Source organism: Eulemur rufifrons, chromosome 9 (assembly GCF_041146395.1).
Source record: "Eulemur rufifrons isolate Redbay chromosome 9, OSU_ERuf_1, whole genome shotgun sequence".
NCBI lineage: Eukaryota > Metazoa > Chordata > Mammalia > Primates > Lemuridae > Eulemur > Eulemur rufifrons.
Window position 1 is genome coordinate 8,784,791 of NC_090991.1, and position 23,578 is coordinate 8,808,368.

Genomic DNA, 23,578 nt, shown 5'->3' on the forward strand with positions numbered 1-23,578 from the left:
GCGTCATCCGGCGAGTTCGCTCCTCAGAAGCGCCGAGAGCGCGGCCGGGACGGTTGGAGAAGAAGGCGGCTCCCGGAAGGGGGAGAGACAAACTGCCGTAACCTCTGCCGTTCAGGAGCCCGGTTACTTATTTATTCGTTACCCTCTTTCTTCTTCCTCCTCCCAGAACCTTTTCCTTCCCCTCCTCTTTTTTTTTTCCTTTTTGCGAGCCGAAAAAATCTCCGGAAAGGGAGAGAAGAGCTCCTTTCGTTCCTTTTTATTTCCCCGCCTCTTTCCCTCCCCCACCTTCCCCCTCCTCGGTCTTTTTCCTCCCAACTCGGGGAGGTCCTTCCCGGCGGCCGCCCCGACGGGGTCTGAGCACCTAGGCGGAGGCGGCGCAGGCTTTTTGTAGTGAGGTTTGCGCCTGCGCAGCGCGCCTGCCTCCGCGATGCACGGGGGTGGCCCCCCCTCCGGGGACAGCGCATGCCCGCTGCGCACCATCAAGAGAGTGCAGTTCGGAGTCCTTAGTCCGGATGAACTGGTAAGCTGCTCTGCCCTCCCCTCCTCCTCCCTCCTGCGCCTGCGGGCGGGGCTGGACGGTGGCCGCGGAAACTTGGCACTTCCCGCTGTCTGTTGGTGACGGGCTGGAAGCGTGGCTTAGCAGCCATGCAGGGTCCAGCCTCAGGCCTCCCGGAGTTAGATTTTGCATGGATTTGAGCAAACTTAGTGTCGGAGATGGGGGCCTGGCTGGAATGTGCGAAGGAGGGAGAGAGGGGTGACTGATTCCGCGCTCCAAAGTTACTGACGTTGAACGAGATCAGACGGATCCTAGGGAGTCTTTGCAAGTTTGGATAGGAAGCCAAACCCCAGATTTTCCCCTCCCCTTCTACACATATTAATCGAACACCTGCTATGTGATAGCCACAACAGACTCTGGGGATACAGAGCTGAACACGACAGACAAGGACCCTGACTTACAGAGCACTTTCTGTGGAAAAAGGCAGGGGAGACAGACAATAAACATGAATAAATGAGTCAACAAGATAATTCAGTTAATGGCAAGTGCTTGGAATATAGTGTAACGGGATAATGCCGGGAGAGTCTCTGAGGTGGGGCTGCTTTGGGTGGGATGGTGTCAGGGTCTGGGAAGGCCTGTCTGTGGAGGTGACATTACCTGAACGATAAAAAGCAGCCCGTCATCTAGACCAGAGATTCTAGGGCAAGAGCTTTTCAGACAGAGGGAACAGTAAGTGCAAAGAGTATGAGGGAGAAATGAACTTGGCCTGTCCTAGAGGCTGAAAGGTGGCCACTGGCTGGAGTTTAGTGGGCGAGGAGAGTGTTATAGAAACAGGCTGGAGAAGCATGGGATATTGTTAATCATGATAAGGAGTCAGGATTTAATTGTTTCCTGTAGGAAGTCATCGGACAATTAAAAGCAGGAGAATGACATCAAGTTTACAGTAAAACAACAAAACTGCTGTGGTAGCTCTGTGAAGAACTGACGGCAGGGAAGGGCAAGAATGGAAGCAGGAGAGGCCAGAGAGAGGAGGATAGTCCTAGGGGGAGAGCTGCTGGGCACTTGGACTTCTTCCTTTATGGAGCTAAGTAGAGGAAGCTAGTTGGCTGGAGAGAATGGAGTTAAAAGTGGCTGTATTTGTGGATAATTTGCTGGTGGAGAGGGTTCAGCTATGTCAGGAGTCAGAACGTCCTGACTTCACCCATACCACAGAATAAATTCCAGATGAAGTTAAGATTTAAATCTTTAAAACCCCCCTAAAGGACCCAAAGTGTGAGCTGAGACAGGAGGATTGCTTGAGGTCAGGAGTTTGAGACCTGCCTGAGCAAGAGTGAGACTCTGTCTCTATAAAAATTAGGTATGGCGGCTCATGCCTGTAGTCCCAGTTACTTGGGAGGCCAAGGCAGGAAAATTGCTTGAGCCCAGGAGTTTGAGGTTGCAGTGAGCTATGATGATGCCACTGAACTCTGGCCTAGGCGACAGAGTGAGACCCTGTCTCAAAAAAAAAAAAAAAAAAAAAAGAAAGATAAAGAAACGAAAAACCCCATAAAGCACAAAAATTGAAGGCTTTTGGGAGCTGTTACCAGGGGCAAAAATCCTTAATAGTAATGACTTAACTATAGGTAAATTTTAAACGGTGCCTAAAATGAGCCGAGTAATATAAATACAAGGAAGAACAAGGCAGATTTCACTACAAGAAAATTAGGACTACTTCTGTTTATTAGAGGCACCGTGGGCAAAGCCAAAAAACAGACTGGAAAACAATATTTGCAATGTGGTGGACAAGGTTAGATTTCTTAATATACAAGGAACGCTCACAAATCAGTAGGGAAAGTACATATCTACTGGAAAAATGGATAAAGGATATGAATAGGCAGTTCTCAGAAGTAGTACAAATGGCCAATAAAAAAGTTCGCTTACTAATAAAAATGTGCAAATTAAAATTGTTTTCCTTATCTGATTTTTCCCTGCTGGCAAAAATATTGGGATATGGGCATGCTTATACATTGTTGGTAGAAATATAAATTGGTATACTGTTTTTGGAGGCTAGTCTGACAATTTTATCAACTGCTTAATATGTATATCCCTTAACCCAGCAATACCATTTATAAAAATTCATCCTTAAATAAAAAAATCTTAATTTCTTCCCTCAATCATGCCTCTGTTCCAGTCTTGAATGGTTCCAAAAATAATTTCTCCATTTATTCAGTTACTCAGCCGAAAACCTAAAAGCCATCTTTGATTCTCTTTCTCACAATCTCCACTTAGTCCATCTGCCAGAGTGTCAGTTCTGCCTTTGGAAGTAAGTCTAGAATCCAGCCATTGATTGATTGATTGAGACAGGGTCTTGCTCTTGCAGTGGCATGATCATCCTCCTGCCTCAGCCTCCTGAGTGGCTGGGACTACAGGTGTGCACCAGCACATCCAGCTAATTTTTCTTTTTTGTAGAGATGGAGTCTCACTATGTTGCCCAGGCAGGTCTTGAACTTCTGGCCTCACGCAGTGCCCTCCTCCCCCTTGGCTTCCCAAAGTGCTGGGATTATAGGTGTGAGCCACTGTGCCCATCTGGAATGCAGCCATTTATGACCATCCACACCACTGTGTGCCCCTATATTCTGCCTCGCTATCATCTTTCCTGTGCAACTAGGGGCCAGAACAACTGCGGTAGTTGCTCTCGCCCCTAGTTGGTCCTCCTACAGTTTGCAGAACAGCTAGAATAAACTAGAGAGGTATTTTCATCTGCATGGTATTCTCTCCAGAGGATTCAAACTCCTTACTTTGGCCTAAAAAGTTTTGTATTATCTGGCCCCTGCTTGCCTCTCCTTCTCATTGCCAGTCTCCTCTTCGCTATTCTGTAACCGCATTGACTGCTTGCTCCTCTAACACTACAAGCTTATTCCTGCTTCAAGGACTTCGTTATTCACTGTTCCTGCTGCTGGGAACAACGTTGCCCAAACCTTTGCATGCCTATTCCTTTAGATCAGTTTTTTCTCTGTTGAGATATCATATCTATAGGAGCTCTTCCCTGACCACCCTGTTTAAATAGAACCCCCTTACATTCTCTAACTCCTATTCTCTACTATATTTTCCTCCACAGCCTGTCACTCCTGAAAGGATTAGGTTTTTTTGTTTCTTGCTTCCTGGATAGAATGTAAATTTCATGAGGGACCTTGTCTGTGTTGTTCACCTTTGTTCCCTCAGCATCTCATATAGTGCCTGCCACATAATAGACGAGTCATGAAAATTAGTTGAATAAATAAGTGAATGAAATAATTTGACAGATATGCAAAGATACATGTAGAAGGATTTTTTTGGCAAGATTGTTTGAAAATGACAATTATAAACACCTACATATTTGCTAACAGGAACTCTATTGAATAACTCAGGATGTCTTCTTACACCAGAACCAGACTGTCCCAATAGGTTAAATCTGCTGTTCTCAAACTGTGCTGATTCACCTAAGCAAACTCACAGGGGCATGGTGAGATATTTTAAAATTTCAAGACAAGCACAGGAGCATTTGTCAGATGTCCTAGGAACTAGCAGTTCCAGGTAGTTCAATTTCAACATTAGATGGCGCTAAATCCCTTCCCATGACGTCATATCTTTGTAAAGCTGGGTTTTTAGCAGTTGCTAGGTACTGGCAAAAATCAGTTGGTGCAAGAAATTAGATTGGTGCTGTCCATTCTGAATCCAAGGTTCGAGAAGTTGTGCAGTGCCTAACAGGTGTGAGTAAGTAAGTAATTATGGTTGAGAAAGAAAAATATTTTTATTTTAATATATTAAAATAGTTTTTTCAATTTATGTATGTTAGTTTTTCAAATGGCTAGGAAGTTGCTAGGACATAAATACTTAAGTTGTTTGGATCTAGGTACTTAATAAGTGGCTCTCCTTTGGCTTAGGGAGAGGTGTGAAAGTTACTGAGACAGTAAGAGCACTGTAAACTGATAATGTTAAGGAGTCTCTGGATAAATGAAAAAGTCCCTGAGCAGTTTGCAGAATGAGGCCCTATTTATGTTAAAATGGGAACATATCTGCATTTGTAAAAAGTGTGGAACACTGTTGACAAAACATTACAGGGGTTATCTGGGGGGGGAGTATAGGATTACAGGGGACTGTGATAGTGCTGTGCATGGCTTGCAGTGTATATAGTGCTTCTGTATTTTGCTGGTCTAACAGATGGTTTGACTTTCGGTAGGAGGGTGGCGGAGTAGGGGTTCTCTTGTTGTGAAACAGGTGATATCTAGGCTAGAATGTTTTCTGGAAGTTGGGCGGAGGGTGTTTGGAGGTAAAGAGGACTCTGAGTTGGCTTTGAGATAGAGCGGTTGTCTTTACTGTCATAAGATGGATTTGGATGTTGCCATGCGCCAGGAAGGAAGCAAGGAGGGTTGGTGCTAGGGCTTTATACAAAGTAACACACAGTTGGGGAATGGGGTGCTTGATTTCATTTGCAGGGGTTGGCCCCTGTTCATTAAAAACAGCTGTCTGCCATGGACTACATAACATTTTCTTTATATCCTAACTTATTCAGAGAAGGATTTAAAGCAGTAATATACTCTTTTAGGGAGAGTTGATGAGTCAGAAGATTATCCTTCAAATTACTTACAATCTAGTGAGGGATTTCCTATATATGCAGCAAATATTTACTGAGCCCCTACCATGTGCTGGTTACTGTGCTAGGTGCTGAGGATATAAAGATAAATAAAACATGATCCTTGTCCTCAAGGATTAGTCTGGTGGGAGAGACAGATGTGTAACCAAGTAATTAAAGTTGGGCTGAGAACCTCGCTGGGGTGTGGATGAGGCTAGGAAGAGTTACCAAAGACTGCAAGGAAGTTACATCCGAACTGGCTCTTAAAGAATGAATAGAAGTTTACTCCAAAGGGGACACGTGAAGCAAAAGGAATTTTGAGAAACCTGTTGTATATGGAACACAAGTATGGGGGGTGGGAGAATGTGGTACCAAATAAAGCTGTAAAAGTGAGTTGAAGTGAAATTGTAAGGACCCTGTCTGCTTTGCTGAAGGCAGATGAAAGAAATGAGTATTTACTGAGATTCTATGGCAGGCCTTTTGTTCTGTGACCTCAGGGGCAATACCTGAAAGAGAACACAATCAGAACACTGGCCAACCTCTCAGGAGTCTAACCTTTATCCTATAGAGAGTGAGAACCAGTGTTTATTTGAAGAGTTGGGTGCTAAAGTAGTTCATGCATGATCCAGAAATGACAATTTGTTAACTTATGGTGGAGAGGTAGCTCTTCTCATTAAGCAGGACATTCATGCCTGTTGTCCAGGACACCCCCTGGCCCAGTTTCAGAATGCCTGGAAGCAGAATTAGTCATTAGAAGGGTGGTTGGCTTGGGGAGCATGGACTTTGAGCAGAGAGAGGTGAAAAGTTTTGAGTGTGATTTCCCTTAGGCCCCTCTGCAGTGTCTGTTCTGACAGCCAGATTCATGCCAGCTTCTGCTTTTTTGTGTTTCTTTCAAGGTGAGCAAATCCCCTTCTCATGTTTTCCATAGGATGCAATGTAACTGATGAGGTCCCAGCTTTGTGAATTTAGTCACACACCAGGTCTGTCTGCCTGAGATTTCATCAGGTCATCTTGATGAGAGTTTTGGATGTTCAAAACCTCTTCAGTCTTGCATCTGTAGACCGTTTTCGTTTCTACCCAGCAGTGGCTAATCAAATCTATGAGGGGATTGCTGGTTTGACTGTCCTGGGATCACCTGTCGTTTTTCACGTTCTTTGAGGGCACCTCCCTGCAGTGGAGGGTCCTAAGCAGTGTGGTTCAGTTTAACATTTGCTGAGAGCCTGCCATATGTGACGCAAGCACATGGGATTCAGGATAATCAAGGGATGCTGCCTGCCTGAGAGATGCTTATAATCTGTAGGGAAGACAGACCCCAGTAGACGATTGCATTGCAGTGTTGGATGTGCAGTGAAAGAGGGGCTATGCATTCTACTAAGTGAAGTAGCCCAAGAATGGGAAAATAAGCACCACATGTACTCACCATCAAATTGGTTTTAACTGATCAACACCTAAGCGCACATATAGTAATAACATTCATCGGATGTCGGGCAGATGGGAGGGGGAACAGGGGATGGATATATACATACATAATGAGTGTGATGCGAACCGTCTGGGGGATGGACATTCTCAAAGCTCTGACTGGGTGGAGTGCAAGGGCAATATACATAACCTAACCATTTGTAGCCCCATAATATGCTGAAATTAAAAAAAAAAAAAGAAAGAGGGGCTATGGAAGTATAGCGGAGGGGCCCGAGTCCATCTAGGGGAGGCTGTGGAAAGGCTTCCTAGAGGAAAGCAGTGCCTGAGCTGAGTCATGAAATAGGACTTTGTCCAGTGGGGACGGGCATTCCAAGCAGAGAGAGGCACTGGCATGTAGAAAACTCCGGAGGAATGCAGCATATGTTGTGCTGGTGATAGGGGACCCCAGGGGATTCTGTTACTGAGGAATAAATAGGAAGGTGTGGAACTTCAGGGAAATGAAGGTGGGAACGGCATAAAATCCTTTTGGTTAGCTGCCCTACTGAGTTTAGATGTCGAGGAAAAGAGGGGATGAATGATTAGATTTCCATTTTAGAATAAGCACCCTGATTGTGTTATGGATGGATTGGAGAGGGACAGGTTGGTGACCCATGAGAACACTATGATGGAGACTAGAAAGGAAAGGCCTGAAGGGGGTGGAGAAGAGAGACAAGATTCAAGAAATACTTAGGAGGAAAAAATGACCAGTGCTTGTGAGTGACTGGATAATGATAGTGGTCATTATTGAGCACCTATTACTTCTGGGGCTTCAGTGGGCTAATTAAGTCCTTTAATGGTTACATAGTTCATAAGTGACAGAGCCAGAATTCTAAACCAGGGGTCCCTGACAACAAACTCCATGCTCTTTCAGTGTTTTATGCCTGAGGGTAAGAAGGGTGAGTATAGGTTTCTGAATTAAGTGCCATACCTGGGTTGGTGATGAAGGAAAAGGAGAGATTTTTATGGAGAAAGGAATTTGCTTTTAGACAGGTTGTGTTTGATTTATTGGTGGGATGTCTGCAGGGCGTTGACTAGATAGTTAATTATGTTCACCCAAAGTCCAGAAGAAAGGTGAGGCCTGGAGGTATACATTTGGGAGTCATTAGTATCAGATATTGCAGATGACCTCAGTAGAGTGAGTCATGATTTTCTGGGGAAGTTACGTTTATACTATTTTGTTGTCTATTAAGTATGCAGTAGCATTACATGTTAAAAAATACGTACATACCTTAATTGAAAAATACTTTATTGCAGCTGGGTACAATGGCTCACACCTGTAATCCTAGCACTCTGGGAGGCTGAGGTGGGAGAATCGCTTGAGGTCAGGAGTTTGAGACCAGCCTGAGCAAAAGCGAGACCCCGTCTCTACTAAAAATAGAAAGAAATTAGCTGGACAAAAATACATATAGAAAAAGTTAGTGGTGGCGCATGCCTGTAGTCCCAGGGACTCGGGAGGCTGAGGCAGAAGGATTGCTTGAGTCCAGGAGTTTGAGGTTGCTGTGAGCTAGGCTGACGCCACGGCACTCTAGCCTGGGCAACAGAGTAAGACTCTGTCTTCAAAAAAAAAAAAATTTGAGTCTGTTCTCTCAAACTCTGCCACTGCTTTATCAACTCATTTTATGTAATATTCTAAATCCTTTGTTGTCATTTCAACAATGTTCACAGCATCTAGGATTAGATGCCACGTCAGGAAACCGCTGTCTTTGCTCACCTGTAAGAAGCAACTTCTTATCCATTCGTTTTTTCATGAGATTGCAGCAATTCAGTCATATTTTCAGGCTCCACTTCTAATTGCAGTTTCCACCCCATGTGCAGTTAGTTCCTCCACCTTGAACCCTTCAGAGTTATCCATGAGGGTTGGTATCAACTTCTTCCAAACTCCTGTTAATGTTGACATTTTGACCTCCTCCTAGGAATCACGAATGTTCTTAATGGCATCTAGAATGGTGAATCCTTTCCAGAAGGTTTCAATTTACTTTTCCCAGATCCATCAGAGAAATCACTGTGGCAGCTATAGCCTTACAAAATGCATTTCTTAAATAATAGTACTTGCTGGCCTTGGTGGCTCACGCCTGTAATCCTAGCACTTTGAGAAGCTGAGGCAGGAGGATTGCTTAAGGCCAGGAGTTTGAAAGCAGCCTGAGCAAGAGTGAGACCCCATCACTACAAAAAATAGAAAAATTACCTGGGCATGGGGGTGCATGCCTGTAGTCCCAGCTGCTCAGGAAGCTCAGGCAGGAGAATTGCTCAAGCCCAGGAGTTTGAGGTTGCAGTCAGCTATGATGATGGCACTGCACTTGGGGCAGTGGAGACCCTGTCTCCAAAAAAAAAATAAAATAAAAAATACTTGAAAATCAAAATTACTCCTTGATCCATGGGCTCCAGAATGGATGTTGTGTTAGCAGGCATAAAAACAACATCAATCTCCTTATATATCTCTTGGGTGACTAGGTGCATTGTCATTAAGCAGTAATATTTTGGATGGAATCTTTTCTGAGCAGTGGGTCAGACAGTGGTCTTAAAATATTTAATAAACCATGCTGTAAACAGATGTGCTGTCATCCGGGATTTGTTGTTCCATTTATAGAGTACAGGCAGAGTAGATTTGGCATAATTCTTAAGGGTTGTAGGATGAATGGTAAAGGAACGTTGGCTTCAACTTAAAATCACCAGCTGCATTGGTCCCTAATGAGAATAGGCCTGTCCTTTGAGGCTTTTGAAGCCAAGCATTGACTTCTCCTATCTATGAAAGTCCTAAATGGCATCTTTCCAGGAGATGTTTCATCTACATTGAAAATCTGTTGTTGGCCAGGCGCGGTGGCTCACGCCTGTAATCCTAGCACTCTGGGAGGCCGAGGCAGACGGATCGTTTGAGCTCAGGAGTTCGAGACCAGCCTGAGCAAGAGCGAGACCCCCATCTCTACTAAAAATAGAAAGAAATTATCTGGACAACTAAAAATATATATAGAAAAAAAAATTAGCTGGGCATGGTGGCACATGCCTGTAGTCCCAGCTACTCCGGAGGCTGAGGCAGGAGAATTGCTTAAGCCCAGGAGTTTGAGGTTGCTGTGAGCTACGCTGATGCCATGGCACTCTAGCCTGGGCAACAGAGTGAGACTCTGTCTCAAAAAAAAAAAAAAAAAGAAAAAGAAAAAGAAAATCTGTTATTTAGTGTAGCCACCTTTATCAATGACCTTAGCTAGATCTTCTGGGTTACGTAACTTGTTGCAACTTCTACATTTGCACTTGCTGCTTCATCTTGCACTTTTTTATGTTATGGAAACGGTTTCTTTCCTTAGACCTCGTAAGCCTTTACCAGGTTCACACTTTTCTACACATTCCTCACCTCTCTCAGCTCTCATAGAATTGAAGAGAGGTAGGGTCTTGCTCTGGATTAGGCTTTGGCTTAAGGGAATGTGGCTGGTTTGATCTTCTGTCCAGCCCATTATATCAGCAGTAAGGCTACTTTGCTATCATTTGTGTGTTCACTGGAATAGTTCCTTCAAAAACATTTCCTTTACATTCACAATTTGGCTAAACTGTTTGGCATAAGTGGCCTAGCTTTCAGCCTATCTCTGTTTTTTTTTTTTTTTTTTTTTTTGGTAGGCATTCATTGTATCTATTTATTTATTTATTTATTTTTTTTTTGGGAAATATTCATGATAAATTATTAAGTGAACAGTGCAAGTTAAAAACAATAGTTTCATATTTTTTTCCCCACCCCCCCTTTCCCGAGTCAGCACCTTCAAGTGTTACCACTCCCCAAACGGTGCGCAATGCACTCATTGTGTAGGCATACCCCCATCCCCTCCCCCACCCCCCACCTCAGTCTGATGTCCAATTGGTGTCGTTCCCAGATTTGTATTTAGGTGATGATCAGGGATATCTCTGTTTTTTTTTTGTTATTGTTTTTGGTAGAGACAGGATCTTGCTGTGTTACCCAGGCTAGTCTCAAACTCTTGGGCTCAAGTGATCCTCCTACCTTGGCCTCCCAAAGTTCTAGGATTATAGTCATGAGTCACCATGCCTGGCCCTGTCTCTGCTTTTGAAACGCTTTCCTCACTAAGCTTAATCATTTCTAGCTCTTGATTTAAAGTAAGAGGCATGCAACTCTTCCTTTCATGTGAGCGCTAGAGGCCATTGTGTGGTTATTAATTTCAGTGTTGTTTTTTCTGAGGGAATAGGGAGGCCCAAGGTGAAGGAGAGAGACGGGAACAGCTGGTTGGTGGAGCAGTCAGAACATAAACAACATTTGTTAAGTTAGCTGTCTTACGTGGATGTGGTTCATGGCCCTCTAAAACAGTTACAGTAGTAACATTAAAGATCACTGATGACAGTTCACCATAACAGATATTATAATAGTAATAATGAAGAAGTTTGGAATATTACAAGAATTACCAGATATGACACAGAGACACAAAGTGAGCACACGCTATTGGAAAAATGGTGCCAATAGATTGACTCAATGCAGGGTTGCCACAAAACTTCAATTTGTAAAAAATGCTATATCTGCGACATGCAGTAAAGCAAAGGGCAATAAAACAAGTTTTTCCTGTATAGTGAAGATTGTGGGACACCATATAGTGTGAGGTGTGGATGGACTAAAACCCTGGGGAACAGCGGTGTTTAAGGAGCAGACCAAGGCACAGGGGCCTAGGAAGGAGACAAAGAGGCAGCAGCCAGAGAGGAAGGAGGAAGTGGGTGTGGAAGCAGAGGGAGCACTTTAAGGCCATGGTTCGTCTGAGTGTGTCACTGGCTAAGCAGGAGTGATTTCAGGGATGTGGTGGTAGTGGAAGATGTAATATTTAGGGAGATAGTTGTTTGTACTCACTGCTGTTTGCTGATAGAGTGGAAAGAATGCACAGGTGAAACCAACAGACTTGGGTTCAAATCTGGTTCCACCACTTTCTAGTTGTATGATCTTGGACCTTTCAAGTTTTGTAATCTGCAAAATAGAGGCAGTGATGCTTAGTTTATAAGTTAGTTGTAAAGATGAAATGAATCAGTTAGCACTGTGTTTGGCACCAAGAAGATGTATTCTAGAGTTTAAATAATTATTTCTGCTGTAACGTGATAGAGTGGGAGGAGCATATGTTTGGGACCAGAGAGAGTTGGGTTTGACTTCTGCTGGCTCCTTGAGATTGAGACCTTGAGTAAGTCACTTCAGGCAGCATCAGCGTTCTCACGTCTAAGAGAGAGGACATTCCTAGGAGGTTAGTGGTTAGGGTTAGAGAAACAAATTTGGCCCCTGGCTTGAAGTTGACACTCAAATCAAATACCCTTTTGTTAAATTCTTTTAAGTTCTTTCATCTGGAAGTTTAATCGACCAAACCCTGGCTAATTAAAAAGTCCCTGGTTTCCATTGTGTAAAAGGATGCTGAAGGTTTCCTTGAGCAACTCTAGCCCAGGGCAGAAATCTCTTCATGTACTGAGTTCTTACATCTCTTCTCCTTCACTGAAGTAGCCCCATTGAGTCCTGGCTCCACCTTCCTTGGAATTCCAGCCATTCACTTCTCCAAGTCATTTCCACCAGCCTATCCCCCTTGCACCTGGTTCTCCTATCTTTTAATAAAATCTCCATGTGGACGTGGAAGGGTTCAGGCAGGTCAGGCCCTTGAGAAGGAGGGTGTGACAAACATGGGGGTGAAGAGGCAAGACATCAGGGGCTGAAGTTAAAGTTGGCAGGGCATGTCTTGGGGTAGGACCCCTGGGCTGTTATGGAGGGTACAGGTACGGAGAGCTTCCTGCCTGCTTCTCAGATTCATGGGCTTGCTTGCAGCTTGCAGCTTGGAGGAAGAAGTAAGGCATTGGCTTTTGGGGTGGGGTTTTTTTTCCTTCCTTGAAACAACTTTTATTTCTTTTGTGGTTAAATCCTGTGGATGTCAGTGACCCACAGTTTAACCAGAGGGATGTCTAGGGTTTGAGTCCTAGAGGTAGGCAATTGATACGGAGCTCGGGGTCAGCCGTACTCTGAGTACTGTCCACTCAGTGACTGGAATAAGTTTTTGAGTTGTGATACTCGACTGGCCTTTGCAGACACCATCCCCCATTTCCCTCACCCAAGCTAAACTTAGTTTAGTTCTTCTGTAAGCAGTTTGGGGTTTTCTCAGGGCTTAGTACAGAGCTCCCCTGCCGTGAAAGCTGGAAACTAGGACCTCTATTTAGTTGTGATTGGCCTGCCTTTTTTCTCTCCAGAAGCGAATGTCTGTGACAGAGGGTGGTATCAAATACCCAGAGACGACTGAGGGAGGCCGCCCCAAGCTTGGGGGGCTGATGGACCCGAGGCAGGGAGTGATTGAGCGGACCGGCCGCTGCCAGACATGCGCAGGTGAGTGCTGGGGGTTGGGTGGGCTCCCCAAGGGAAGGAGAGAGGCTCGGTCCTCAGAGCAAACCAGGGATGAGGGTGGACACCTGGACACCTAGTCTCTGAGGTAAGTGGGACCTGGGAGGAAAGCATCTGGTATGTGTCCCACAGGAAACATGACAGAGTGTCCTGGCCACTTTGGCCACATTGAGCTGGCCAAGCCTGTGTTTCATGTGGGCTTCCTGGTGAAGACAATGAAAGTCTTGCGTTGTGTCTGCTTCTTCTGTTCCAAACTGCTTGTGGACTCTGTGAGTGAGGGATGGCCCGTGGCCTGGGGATGGGAGGCTGCTTGGTGGGGGACAGGGAGACAGCCCCAACTGACCCTCCTCTGCTCTGTCTCCAGAACAATCCAAAGATCAAGGACATCCTGGCTAAGTCCAAGGGGCAGCCCAAGAAGCGGCTCACACATGTCTACGACCTTTGCAAGGGCAAAAACATCTGTGAGGGTGGGGAGGAGATGGACAACAAGTTCGGTGTGGAGCAGCCTGAGGGCGATGAGGATCTGACCAAAGAAAAGGTGGCTGGGGCTGGCAGAGACTGTGGGGAGGGGAAGGGTCAGGAGGTGGCATAGAGGCCTGGAGGGAAGACGAGAGGAGCTGCAGAGGAAACAGGAACAGGAAGGACATGGAGGAGTAGGAGGGGCTGGCCTGGTGTGCAGGGAAATGGCCTGACCTCTGGGCTCTGATGGCCCCTCTCTCTCCCCGAAAGGGCCATGGTGGCTGTGGGCGGTACCAGCCCAGGATCCGGCGCTCCGGTCTGGAGCTGTACGCGGAGTGGAAGCACGTTAACGAGGACTCTCAGGAGAAGAAGATCCTCCTGAGTCCAGAGCGAGTGCATGAGATCTTTAAGCGCATCTCCGATGAGGAGTGCTTTGTGCTGGGCATGGAGCCCCGCTATGCGAGGCCCGAGTGGATGATTGTCACCGTGCTGCCTGTGCCCCCCCTCTCTGTGCGGCCTGCCGTTGTGATGCAGGGCTCTGCCCGCAACCAGGTCAGTGGCTCCAGGGCTCACCTCTCAGCTGGGGGGTGGGTGTCTGAGGGAGGAGGCCCTGCAGGTGGGACTGGGGGTGCCAGGGGGACAGATAGACAGATCTGGGTTTGAAAATACCCTGCCATTTGCTAGCTTTATGACCTTTATTGAGGCCCTTAACATGGCTAAAGGTCACCGAGGGGCTTTTGTGTCTGCAAATGAGGGAGCATCCCTGCCTCCTGGGGTGGTGTGAGGACAGGCTGCGCTGCGTGCCTGGCACATGCCTGCCGGGCGCTATCGGTGGTGGCTGGAATGTGATAATGCCAACTTCCTACCTCAGGATGACCTGACTCACAAACTGGCGGACATCGTGAAGATCAATAATCAGCTGCGGCGCAATGAGCAGAACGGCGCCGCAGCCCATGTCATTGCAGAGGATGTGAAACTCCTCCAGTTCCATGTGGCCACCATGGTGGACAACGAGCTCCCAGGCTTGCCCCGTGTGAGTCAGCACACTCCCAACCCACCTGTGGACTAGAGCCAGGGCAGGGGCTGGCTTGAGGCCTCAGAGGTCTGGAGGAGGGCCCAGTGCTGACTGCTGGGTTGCCCCCACCCTGTGTTTCCTCACAGGCCATGCAGAAGTCTGGGCGTCCCCTCAAGTCCCTGAAGCAGCGGCTAAAGGGCAAGGAAGGTCGGGTACGAGGGAACCTGATGGGCAAACGAGTGGACTTCTCAGCCCGCACTGTCATCACCCCCGACCCCAACCTCTCCATCGACCAGGTTGGCGTGCCGCGCTCCATTGCCGCCAACATGACCTTTGCAGAGATTGTCACCCCCTTCAACATTGACAGGTGTGCCTTGGTTCAGAAGCTCTGCCTGGAGGAGGACTCCCCTTCCCTAGGGGAGACATGGCCTCAGTGGTGAGGCTTTGAGAGAGGTGTGCTCTCCCCTCCTAGGGGAGTGGACTTGGAGCAAGGAGTGGGGAGCATTGAAGTTTAGAAGTGTGACTTCCACTCAGGGCTTTGGGCTGAGGGTGGCATCAGGGGCTTATGAGAAGCATTTTGTTCATTGCACCTCTTTCCTTCCTAGACTTCAAGAACTAGTGCGCAGGGGGAACAGCCAGTACCCAGGGGCCAAGTACATCATCCGAGACAATGGTGATCGCATTGACTTGCGTTTCCACCCCAAGCCCAGTGACCTTCACCTGCAGACTGGCTATAAGGCACGTAACAGGCCAGGGTGGGCCATCAGAGGTCGTCCTGTTCTTTAGGATCCAAGCTTGTTGACTATCTTTTTTAAAGGCTGTGCTGTGCCAGGTGTGCTGGGAGCTGCCAGCCACTGGCATGGAAGGTGGGGGTTGGATAAACTGAGGGGCAGCATGCATATGGCAGGGAAGAGGGATCCGTGGAGGAACAACACAGAAGGCCTCATGTTCAGAGTTTCTCTTGGTTTGCTCCCCAGACTTGAGTTCCTTGAGATTGGTGGATACTACTTTTCATTCCTTTCTGATAACCAAGTGTCTAGCTGGGACCATCATGGCCCAAAGTGGGTGTTTGATAAGTGTTTCAAGTATAGTAACACCATAGCATCATCTTTTTCTGTCTGCAAAGTACTTTAGGTCCATTGTCATTTCATTCTTAGCACGTATCTCCTTCACTGAGACCTTTTCCTTACTTCGCTTCCCAAGGTGGAACGGCACATGTGTGATGGGGACATTGTCATCTTCAACCGGCAGCCAACTCTGCACAAAATGTCCATGATGGGGCATCGGGTCCGCATCCTCCCCTGGTCTACTTTTCGTTTGAATCTTAGGTCAGTCCCCTGGCTCAGGGAAGCTGGCTGGGATTGGGCGAGGTCTGGGTTGCTCCCTGGGTTTTGCTGCAGACATCTTCCTAACTCTGAGTTCTTTCTTTCGCTGTAGTGTGACGACTCCATACAATGCAGACTTTGATGGGGATGAAATGAACTTGCACCTGCCACAGTCTCTGGAGACTCGGGCGGAGATCCAGGAGCTGGCCATGGTGCCTCGCATGATTGTCACCCCCCAGAGCAACCGACCTGTCATGGGCATTGTGCAGGACACACTCACGGCAGTGCGCAAATTCACTAAGAGAGACGTCTTCCTGGAGCGGGTGTGTGGTCCACATGGAAACCTGGCTCTGGTGGGCAGTGGGGTGCCGGGAGGAAGAGCTATGGGTTTTTTCCTGACGTGTTCTGCACTGATCTTCATGTGAGATGGCCTCTTCTGGTGAGGAGGAAGGAAAGTGGGTTAGGAAAGATCACAGCCCAAAAAAGGTGTAGACTTTAGTTCCCCATTTAATTCCTTAACATTTCATATAATTCCAAGTACTGTCTATAAAGGGAAAAATAAATAGGACTTGTATAAAATGTTACTTTTCTATTTCTTTATTTTTACCTTCACTTATTTTCTAATTATTAAAAGAAATTGGCTGGGTACAGTGGCTCATGCCTGTAACCCTAGCACTCTGAGAGGCCGAGGCAGGAGAATCGCTTGAGCTCAGGAGTTTGAGACCAGGCTGAGCAAGCACGAGACCCCATCTCTACTAAAAATAGAAAAATTAGCCGGGTGTGGTGAGACACACCTGTAATCCCAGCTATTTGGGAGGCTGAGGCAATAGGATCACTTGAGCCCAGGAGTTTGAGGTTGCTGTGAGCTATGATTACACCATTGCACTCTACCCAGGGTGACAGAGTGAGACTCTGTCCAAAAGAAAGAGAAATTTGTGCTTACTGTTAAAAAAGAAGAAAAACAAAAATTTCTCTATTACAATGGATTTTTTATTAAAAGTTTGGAAAAACACTTTTCCTGGCATCTCTTTACCTCTAAAACCTGGCTTTCCCCTGGGACAAGGAAGCTTCCCCGACATTCTTCTCACATTCATTCCTGAGATGTGAGGCCTGCAGTCTGACTTCCTGTCTTTTTATTCTTTGTCTCACAGGGTGAAGTGATGAACCTCCTCATGTTCCTGTCCACGTGGGACGGGAAGGTCCCACAGCCCGCCATCCTGAAGCCCCGGCCTCTGTGGACAGGCAAGCAGATCTTCTCCCTTATCATACCCGGCCACATCAATTGTATTCGTACCCACAGCACCCATCCTGATGATGAGGACAGTGGCCCTTACAAGCACATCTCTCCTGGGGATACTAAGGTAGGGCCTGGCTTCTGGGTTTGTGGGGGCGGAATTTGGACATGGGAGCCAGGACTGGAACGGGGGCCCTGAGTAGGTGCGTTGCCTACAGGTGGTGGTGGAGAATGGGGAGCTGATCATGGGCATCCTGTGCAAGAAGTCTCTGGGCACTTCAGCCGGCTCCCTGGTCCACATCTCCTACCTGGAGATGGGCCATGACATCACTCGCCTCTTCTACTCCAACATTCAGACCGTCATTAACAACTGGCTCCTCATCGAGGGTAAGTTTAGGGGCTCTGTGTGAATCTTCTCCCACTCCTTACTGTTCTCCCATCCCTTTCTCTTTCCTCCTTGGATTTGGTGTCTCTTGGCTACAATTCCATCCATGCAAAGGGTGTTGATGATGCTTCTCCTTATCTCCAGGTCATACCATTGGCATCGGGGACTCCATTGCTGACTCTAAGACTTACCAGGACATTCAGAACACTATTAAGAAGGCCAAACAGGATGTGATCGAGGTGAGAGGGAAGGCTGGCAGAGACTGAATAAGGGACTTTGGGGGACTTTGAACTTAAAAGTCAGCAAGGGTGAAGAGGGTATAAGGGTTAGGGGAAGGGGATTGATGTCTCACTGAGAACTCTGCCGCCAGGTCATCGAGAAGGCTCATAACAATGAGCTGGAGCCCACCCCAGGGAACACTTTGCGACAGACATTTGAGAATCAGGTGAACCGCATTCTCAACGATGCCCGAGACAAGACTGGTTCCTCTGCCCAGAAATCCCTGTCTGAGTACAACAACTTTAAGTCTATGGTTGTGTCTGGAGCTAAAGGTTCCAAGATCAACATCTCCCAGGTGAGGAGCCTCGTCTTTCCAAATATGGAACCACAGGTGGTTTGGGGGAGGAAGGGAGGTATGTGTATGTGTTGGGGTGAGGAGGAGTTGAAGGAAAATCTTGGGAACTTTTATTCTTAAGGCAAAGGCAGTTAGATGCACCTGCCTTGTTTGTCTCCCAGGTCATCGCTGTGGTCGGGCAGCAGAACGTGGAGGGCAAGCGGATTCCATTTGGGTTCAAGCACCGAACTCTGCCTCACTTCATCAAGGATGATTATGGGCCCGAGAGCCGTGGCTTTGTGGAGAACTCCTACCTGGCTGGCCTCACGCCCACCGAGTTCTTCTTCCATGCCATGGGTGGGCGTGAGGGGCTTATTGACACAGCTGTCAAGACAGCTGAGACGGGTGAGGCCTTCTTCAGGGTTCTTCCATGGGCTGGTACCAGGGAATGCCACAGGCTGAGAAACCCCTGATGGGTGGGCAGTGGGACTTCTCAGCCTAAAGGCCTCTGTTCCCAGAGGTGTGATTTTGGCCTGTATGGAACGAATAGAGACTCAAGTTAAGCAAGTGTCCTTGTCATGATTGTTTTACAGCATCCCATGACGAAGGGATAGAGCCTCAGGGGCTCTGCTCCTGGCCTGTCACATAGGGTGGTTTCTAAGGGACTCTGCTGGGCCCTCCGTTCATTTGGTCGTGGACATAAGTTTTCATTAAAAGATGTCAGGGATGGGGGGTGGCTCCTCTGGGAATCAGGGAGGTTGGGGCCCAGACTGGATCTTCAGGCTTCGTCGTCCTCTTCTCGTGATGGTTTCTACGATTGAGTGCCTCCCTGCAGGATACATCCAGCGGCGGCTGATCAAGTCCATGGAGTCAGTGATGGTGAAGTATGATGCGACGGTGCGGAACTCCATCAACCAGGTGGTGCAGTTGCGCTACGGCGAGGACGGCCTGGCGGGCGAGAGCGTTGAGTTCCAAAACCTGGCCACGCTGAAGCCTTCCAACAAGGCTTTTGAGAAGAAGTGAGGAGGCGGGCAGGCGGGGGGCTCTCACCTAAGCTGTAGGATTCCTATCCCCAGCCCAGAGAGATGGCCTGGAATGTGTCTTGCAGGGGACCTTACCTTTTAGTGCCCTTTCCCCACCCTTCTGAAACAGCTGTTGTATTGTGGGAGAGGAGGTGAATGGAGGCCGATTTGACACTGGTCCTCCCTTTGTCCCTGGTAATGGCACAGTTCAAATACAGATGTGCAGGCACATGCGCAGGTCCCACTGGCAGTCCTAGGGCCTGGATCTTACATTTCTCAGCCCAGGATTCTTGGCCCCTAAAGCCCTGTACCTACCTGGTGGGTCGTATACCTGCAACAGCCTCACCGTGTTCCTTGTGGGGATCCGGCCCAGAGCCCACCTGCTCCCTGACTCCACCGCTTGCCACTTGCAGGTTCCGCTTTGATTATACCAATGAGAGGGCCCTGCGGCGCACTCTGCAGGAGGATCTGGTGAAGGATGTGCTGAGCAACGCACACATACAGAATGAGCTGGAGCGGGAATTTGAACAGATGCGTGAGGATCGGGAGGTGCTCAGGGTCATCTTCCCAACTGGCGACAGCAAGGTGCGTGTGGGTGGGAAGTGCTATGCTGGAGAAGGGCTGCCTTGGATGGTTGTCACCTAACTCACATTCTTCCCTCCCTTCCTTCCTCCCTCAGGTTGTCCTCCCCTGTAACCTGCTGCGCATGATCTGGAACGCTCAGAAAATCTTCCACATCAACCCTCGCCTTCCGTCCGACCTGCACCCCATCAAAGTGGTGGAGGGTGAGTACTTGCTCTGAGCGAGGCGGGGGGATAGGAGTCTGCTAGGCCCTGGTCTGATGATCTCTTCACCCTCATTTGGCCCCCAGGAGTCAAGGAATTGAGCAAGAAGCTGGTGATTGTGAATGGGGATGACCCACTAAGTCGGCAGGCCCAGGAGAATGCCACACTGCTCTTCAACATCCACCTGCGATCCACGCTGTGCTCCCGCCGCATGGCTGAGGAGTTTCGGCTCAGTGGAGAGGCCTTCGACTGGCTGCTTGGGGAGATAGAGTCTAAGTTCAACCAAGCCATTGTGAGTGTTGCACTTCTCACCTCAGCCTTGTTTTTGTTCTTTTACCTATTGACTTCTCTGGTTTCCAAAACAGCCCACTTCTGTCCACAATCAACTAATAATAGCTCTCATTCATTGTGAGACTGCCGTGTGCCAAGTCCTGTGTTTGGCATGCTGGTCCTTTATACCACAGCAACCCTGAAACGACCACAGTGGGGGTGAGATTGTTAGTCCAGGTTGCAGAGACAACATCATTGGAGAGAGTGATGTCATACAAGAAACAAGTGACATGACTGGCATGTGAAATAGTATTGTTCTTTATTTTCCTAAAATGGCTGTTGTGTGCAGCATTCTAATTTAGATAGAGGTGGGGAATTGGAGCGAATAAGTAGAAAAAAAATTTACAGATAATTGGAACATGTTTTTATTGTCTTTAAGGATTTTACAGGCTAATGGAAGAAGGGAAAAGCATAATTATAGGTGTGCCTCTGAATCTATTTACTGTAAATTCAGTTTTACAATTAAGTAATTAAAATACATTAGCCAATACTACAGAATACCATTGAAAGATTTTAAGGCTTAAATAAATTGAAGGGCACCTCATGTTCATGGATCAGAAGACTTAACATTGCTAAATGGCACTGCTCCCCAAAGTCATGTACAGATTCAATATAATTGCTATAAAAATGCCAGCTGCCTTTTTGTCAGAAATTTATAAGCCGATGCTAAAATTCATATGGAAATGCAAGGGCCCCAGAATTCCCACAACAATCTTAAGAACAAGGTTGGAGAGCTCACATTCCCTGATTTCAAAACTTATTGCAGAGCTACAGTAATCAAGACAGTGTGCTGCTGTCATAAGGATACATATATAGATCAATAAAACAGAATTGAGAGTCTAGAAATACACCCTCACGTTTATGGTCATTTGATTTTTGAGTGGTCTTTTCAGCAAGTGGTGCTAGGACAATTGGATATCCACATGCAATAGACTAAAGTTGAATCCCTACCTCACACCATATACAAAACTCTCAAAATGCATCGAAGACTTCAGTTTAAGAGCTAAAGCTATAAACCTCTTAGAAGAAAACAGAGAGATAAATCTTCACAGTCATGAATTAGGCAATGAATTCTTAGGTATAATACCAATGCATAAGCAACCAAAAGAAAAAGATAAATTGGACTTCATCAAAATTTAAAACTTTGATGCTTCATAGGACACCTTAAAGTGAAAAGATAATATGCAGAATGGGAGCAGTTTCCCCAAAGAGGAATAGTAATCATGTAAATAATCAGTAAACACATGAAAAGATACTTAGCATCGCTAGCCATCAGGAAAATGCAAATCAAACTATTAATACCTCTCCTTCACTGGAATGATTGTAATCCAAAGCACACACAATAACAAGTGTTGAGGATGTCACCCGCACAGTGGCTCACACCTGTAATCCTAACACTCTGGGCGGCTAAGGCGGGAGGATCACTTGAGCTTAGGAGTTCAAGACCAGCCTGAGCAAACTGAGACTTCGTCTCTACTAAAAATAGAAAAATTAGCCAGGTGTTGTGGTACATGCCTGTAGTCCCAGCTAGTTGGGACGCTCAGGCAGGAGGATTGCTTGACCCCAGGAGTTTGAGGTTGCTGTCAGCTATGATGATGCCCCTACACTCTACCTTGGGCAATAGAGCAAGACTCAGTCTCGAAAAAAAAAAAAATGTTGAGGATGTGGAAAAATTGGAACCCTCATACATTACTGGCAGGAAAGGTGCAATGGCTTTGGGAAATAATCTGGCAGCTCCTAAAAAGGTTAAATGTAGACTCACCCTATTATCCAGCATTTTCACTCCTAGGTATAGACCTGAGAGAATTGAGAACATGTCTACACAAACACCTGTACACAAGTGTTCATACCAGTGTTACGATAGTCAAGCAGTGAAAATAACCTAAATGTCCATTGACCGATGGGTAACAAAACATGTGTCTATACAAGGAAATATTCAGCTATAAAAAATGAGCTATCAAGCCACAAGAAGATAGTGATGAACCTTAAATGCATATTAATGGAAGAAACTAGTCTGAAAAGGCTACATATTGTAAGATTCCAATTAAAAGGTTAAATTTTATGGTGTGTTTTTATTATATGTCAATTAAAATAATGCATGTGGGCAGTTTCCTTTTTATTTTTATTTTATTTTTTTTGAGACAGAGTCTCACTCTGTTGCCCAGGCTAGAGTGAGTGCCGTGGCGTCAGCCTAACTCACAGCAACCTCAAACTCCTGAGCTCAAGGGATCCTCCTGTCTCAGCCTCCCGAGTAGTTGGGACTACAGGCATGCACCACCATGCCCGGCTAATTTTTTCTAAATATATTTTTAGCTGTCCATATAATTTCTTTCTATTTTTAGTAGAGATGGGGTCTCGCTCTTGCTCAGGCTGGTCTCGAACTCCTGAGCTCAAACGATCCGCCCACCTCGGCCTCCCAGAGTGCCAGGATTACAGGCGTGAGCCACCGCGCCCGGCCCGCAGTTTCCTTTTTAGATGAGTATTTAAAAATGAATTTTTCCCCTGTAACTTTAATATGTTTAGAAGTTTGGATTGTAGCTGGTATAGTAGCCGTCTCTGGAAACGTAGCACATCAGGTGCCAAATGGTATAAGAGGGCTCTGAGGAAGGAGATGATCAAATAAGACTTAGTTAAGTCTCTCTGCCTTTTTCAAGCTCATCTGCCCCATGTCCCTTAAGATTACATTGTAGGCCCGGCTCTGACCCCATCCCACTCTCATTCACCAGAAGAGAGGGGTTGGCTTTGTCTCATGCTAGCTTTTCCCTAGGCCCATCCTGGGGAAATGGTGGGAGCTCTGGCTGCACAGTCCCTTGGAGAACCTGCCACCCAGATGACCTTGAACACCTTCCACTACGCTGGTGTGTCTGCCAAGAATGTGACTCTGGGTGTGCCCCGACTTAAGGAGCTCATCAACATTTCCAAGAAGCCAAAGACCCCCTCTCTTACTGTCTTCCTGTTGGGCCAGTCTGCTCGAGATGCTGAGAGAGCCAAGGTAGGGGTCAGGGGCGATGGGCATAGAGAGTTTGGGATTCCCTCGATAGGAGGGTTTGAAGAGGACTTGGAGCTACCCAGATGCCTGTGTCACGAATCCCTGTCTCTTCTCAGGACATTCTGTGCCGCCTGGAGCATACAACATTGAGGAAGGTGACTGCCAACACAGCCATCTATTATGACCCCAACCCCCAGAGCACGGTGGTGGCAGAGGATCAGGAGTGGGTGAACGTCTACTACGAGATGCCTGACTTTGATGTGGCCCGAATCTCCCCTTGGCTGTTGCGGGTGGAGCTCGACCGGAAGCACATGACTGACCGGAAGCTGACCATGGAGCAGATTGCCGAAAAAATCAATGCGGGTGAGCTGGGAGGGCCTGCTGGGCTCAGGAGCCCTACCTGGGCTCCCACCTCTGTTGTGTTCACTGCACTTGAATCTGGAAGAGCCCCCATCCTCACCACCGCCTACATAGCGGTTCCGTTCCTTTAAGGCATCTCTTCTCCAGGGTCACTGTTCCCTGGTTCTCAGACTCTCCAGGTCCCCCCTGTATTCCCTTTCCCTTCCCAGTGTTCCCTTTCCTTATTTCTAAGG

General features: G+C 47.1%; 1 protein-coding gene across 1 annotated transcript in view; it reads left to right on the forward strand.

Annotated features, from left to right (window-relative positions):
- The first annotated feature begins 22 nt into the window (after window positions 1–22).
- Window positions 23–23,578, forward strand: part of POLR2A (RNA polymerase II subunit A) — a 28,189-nt gene continuing 4,633 nt past the window's right edge. The window contains exons 1-21 of the mRNA XM_069482000.1: window positions 23–520; window positions 12,741–12,873; window positions 13,021–13,157; window positions 13,253–13,426; window positions 13,618–13,899; window positions 14,219–14,380; window positions 14,509–14,729; window positions 14,968–15,100; window positions 15,566–15,690; window positions 15,800–16,010; window positions 16,839–17,048; window positions 17,140–17,308; window positions 17,451–17,545; window positions 17,677–17,880; window positions 18,042–18,264; window positions 18,695–18,878; window positions 19,295–19,466; window positions 19,561–19,666; window positions 19,753–19,958; window positions 22,764–22,988; window positions 23,102–23,348. Coding sequence (XP_069338101.1) covers window positions 428–520; window positions 12,741–12,873; window positions 13,021–13,157; window positions 13,253–13,426; window positions 13,618–13,899; window positions 14,219–14,380; window positions 14,509–14,729; window positions 14,968–15,100; window positions 15,566–15,690; window positions 15,800–16,010; window positions 16,839–17,048; window positions 17,140–17,308; window positions 17,451–17,545; window positions 17,677–17,880; window positions 18,042–18,264; window positions 18,695–18,878; window positions 19,295–19,466; window positions 19,561–19,666; window positions 19,753–19,958; window positions 22,764–22,988; window positions 23,102–23,348 — 3,712 coding nt within the window. The 5' untranslated portion in view covers window positions 23–427. The remainder of the gene's footprint in view (window positions 521–12,740; window positions 12,874–13,020; window positions 13,158–13,252; window positions 13,427–13,617; window positions 13,900–14,218; window positions 14,381–14,508; window positions 14,730–14,967; window positions 15,101–15,565; window positions 15,691–15,799; window positions 16,011–16,838; window positions 17,049–17,139; window positions 17,309–17,450; window positions 17,546–17,676; window positions 17,881–18,041; window positions 18,265–18,694; window positions 18,879–19,294; window positions 19,467–19,560; window positions 19,667–19,752; window positions 19,959–22,763; window positions 22,989–23,101; window positions 23,349–23,578) is intronic.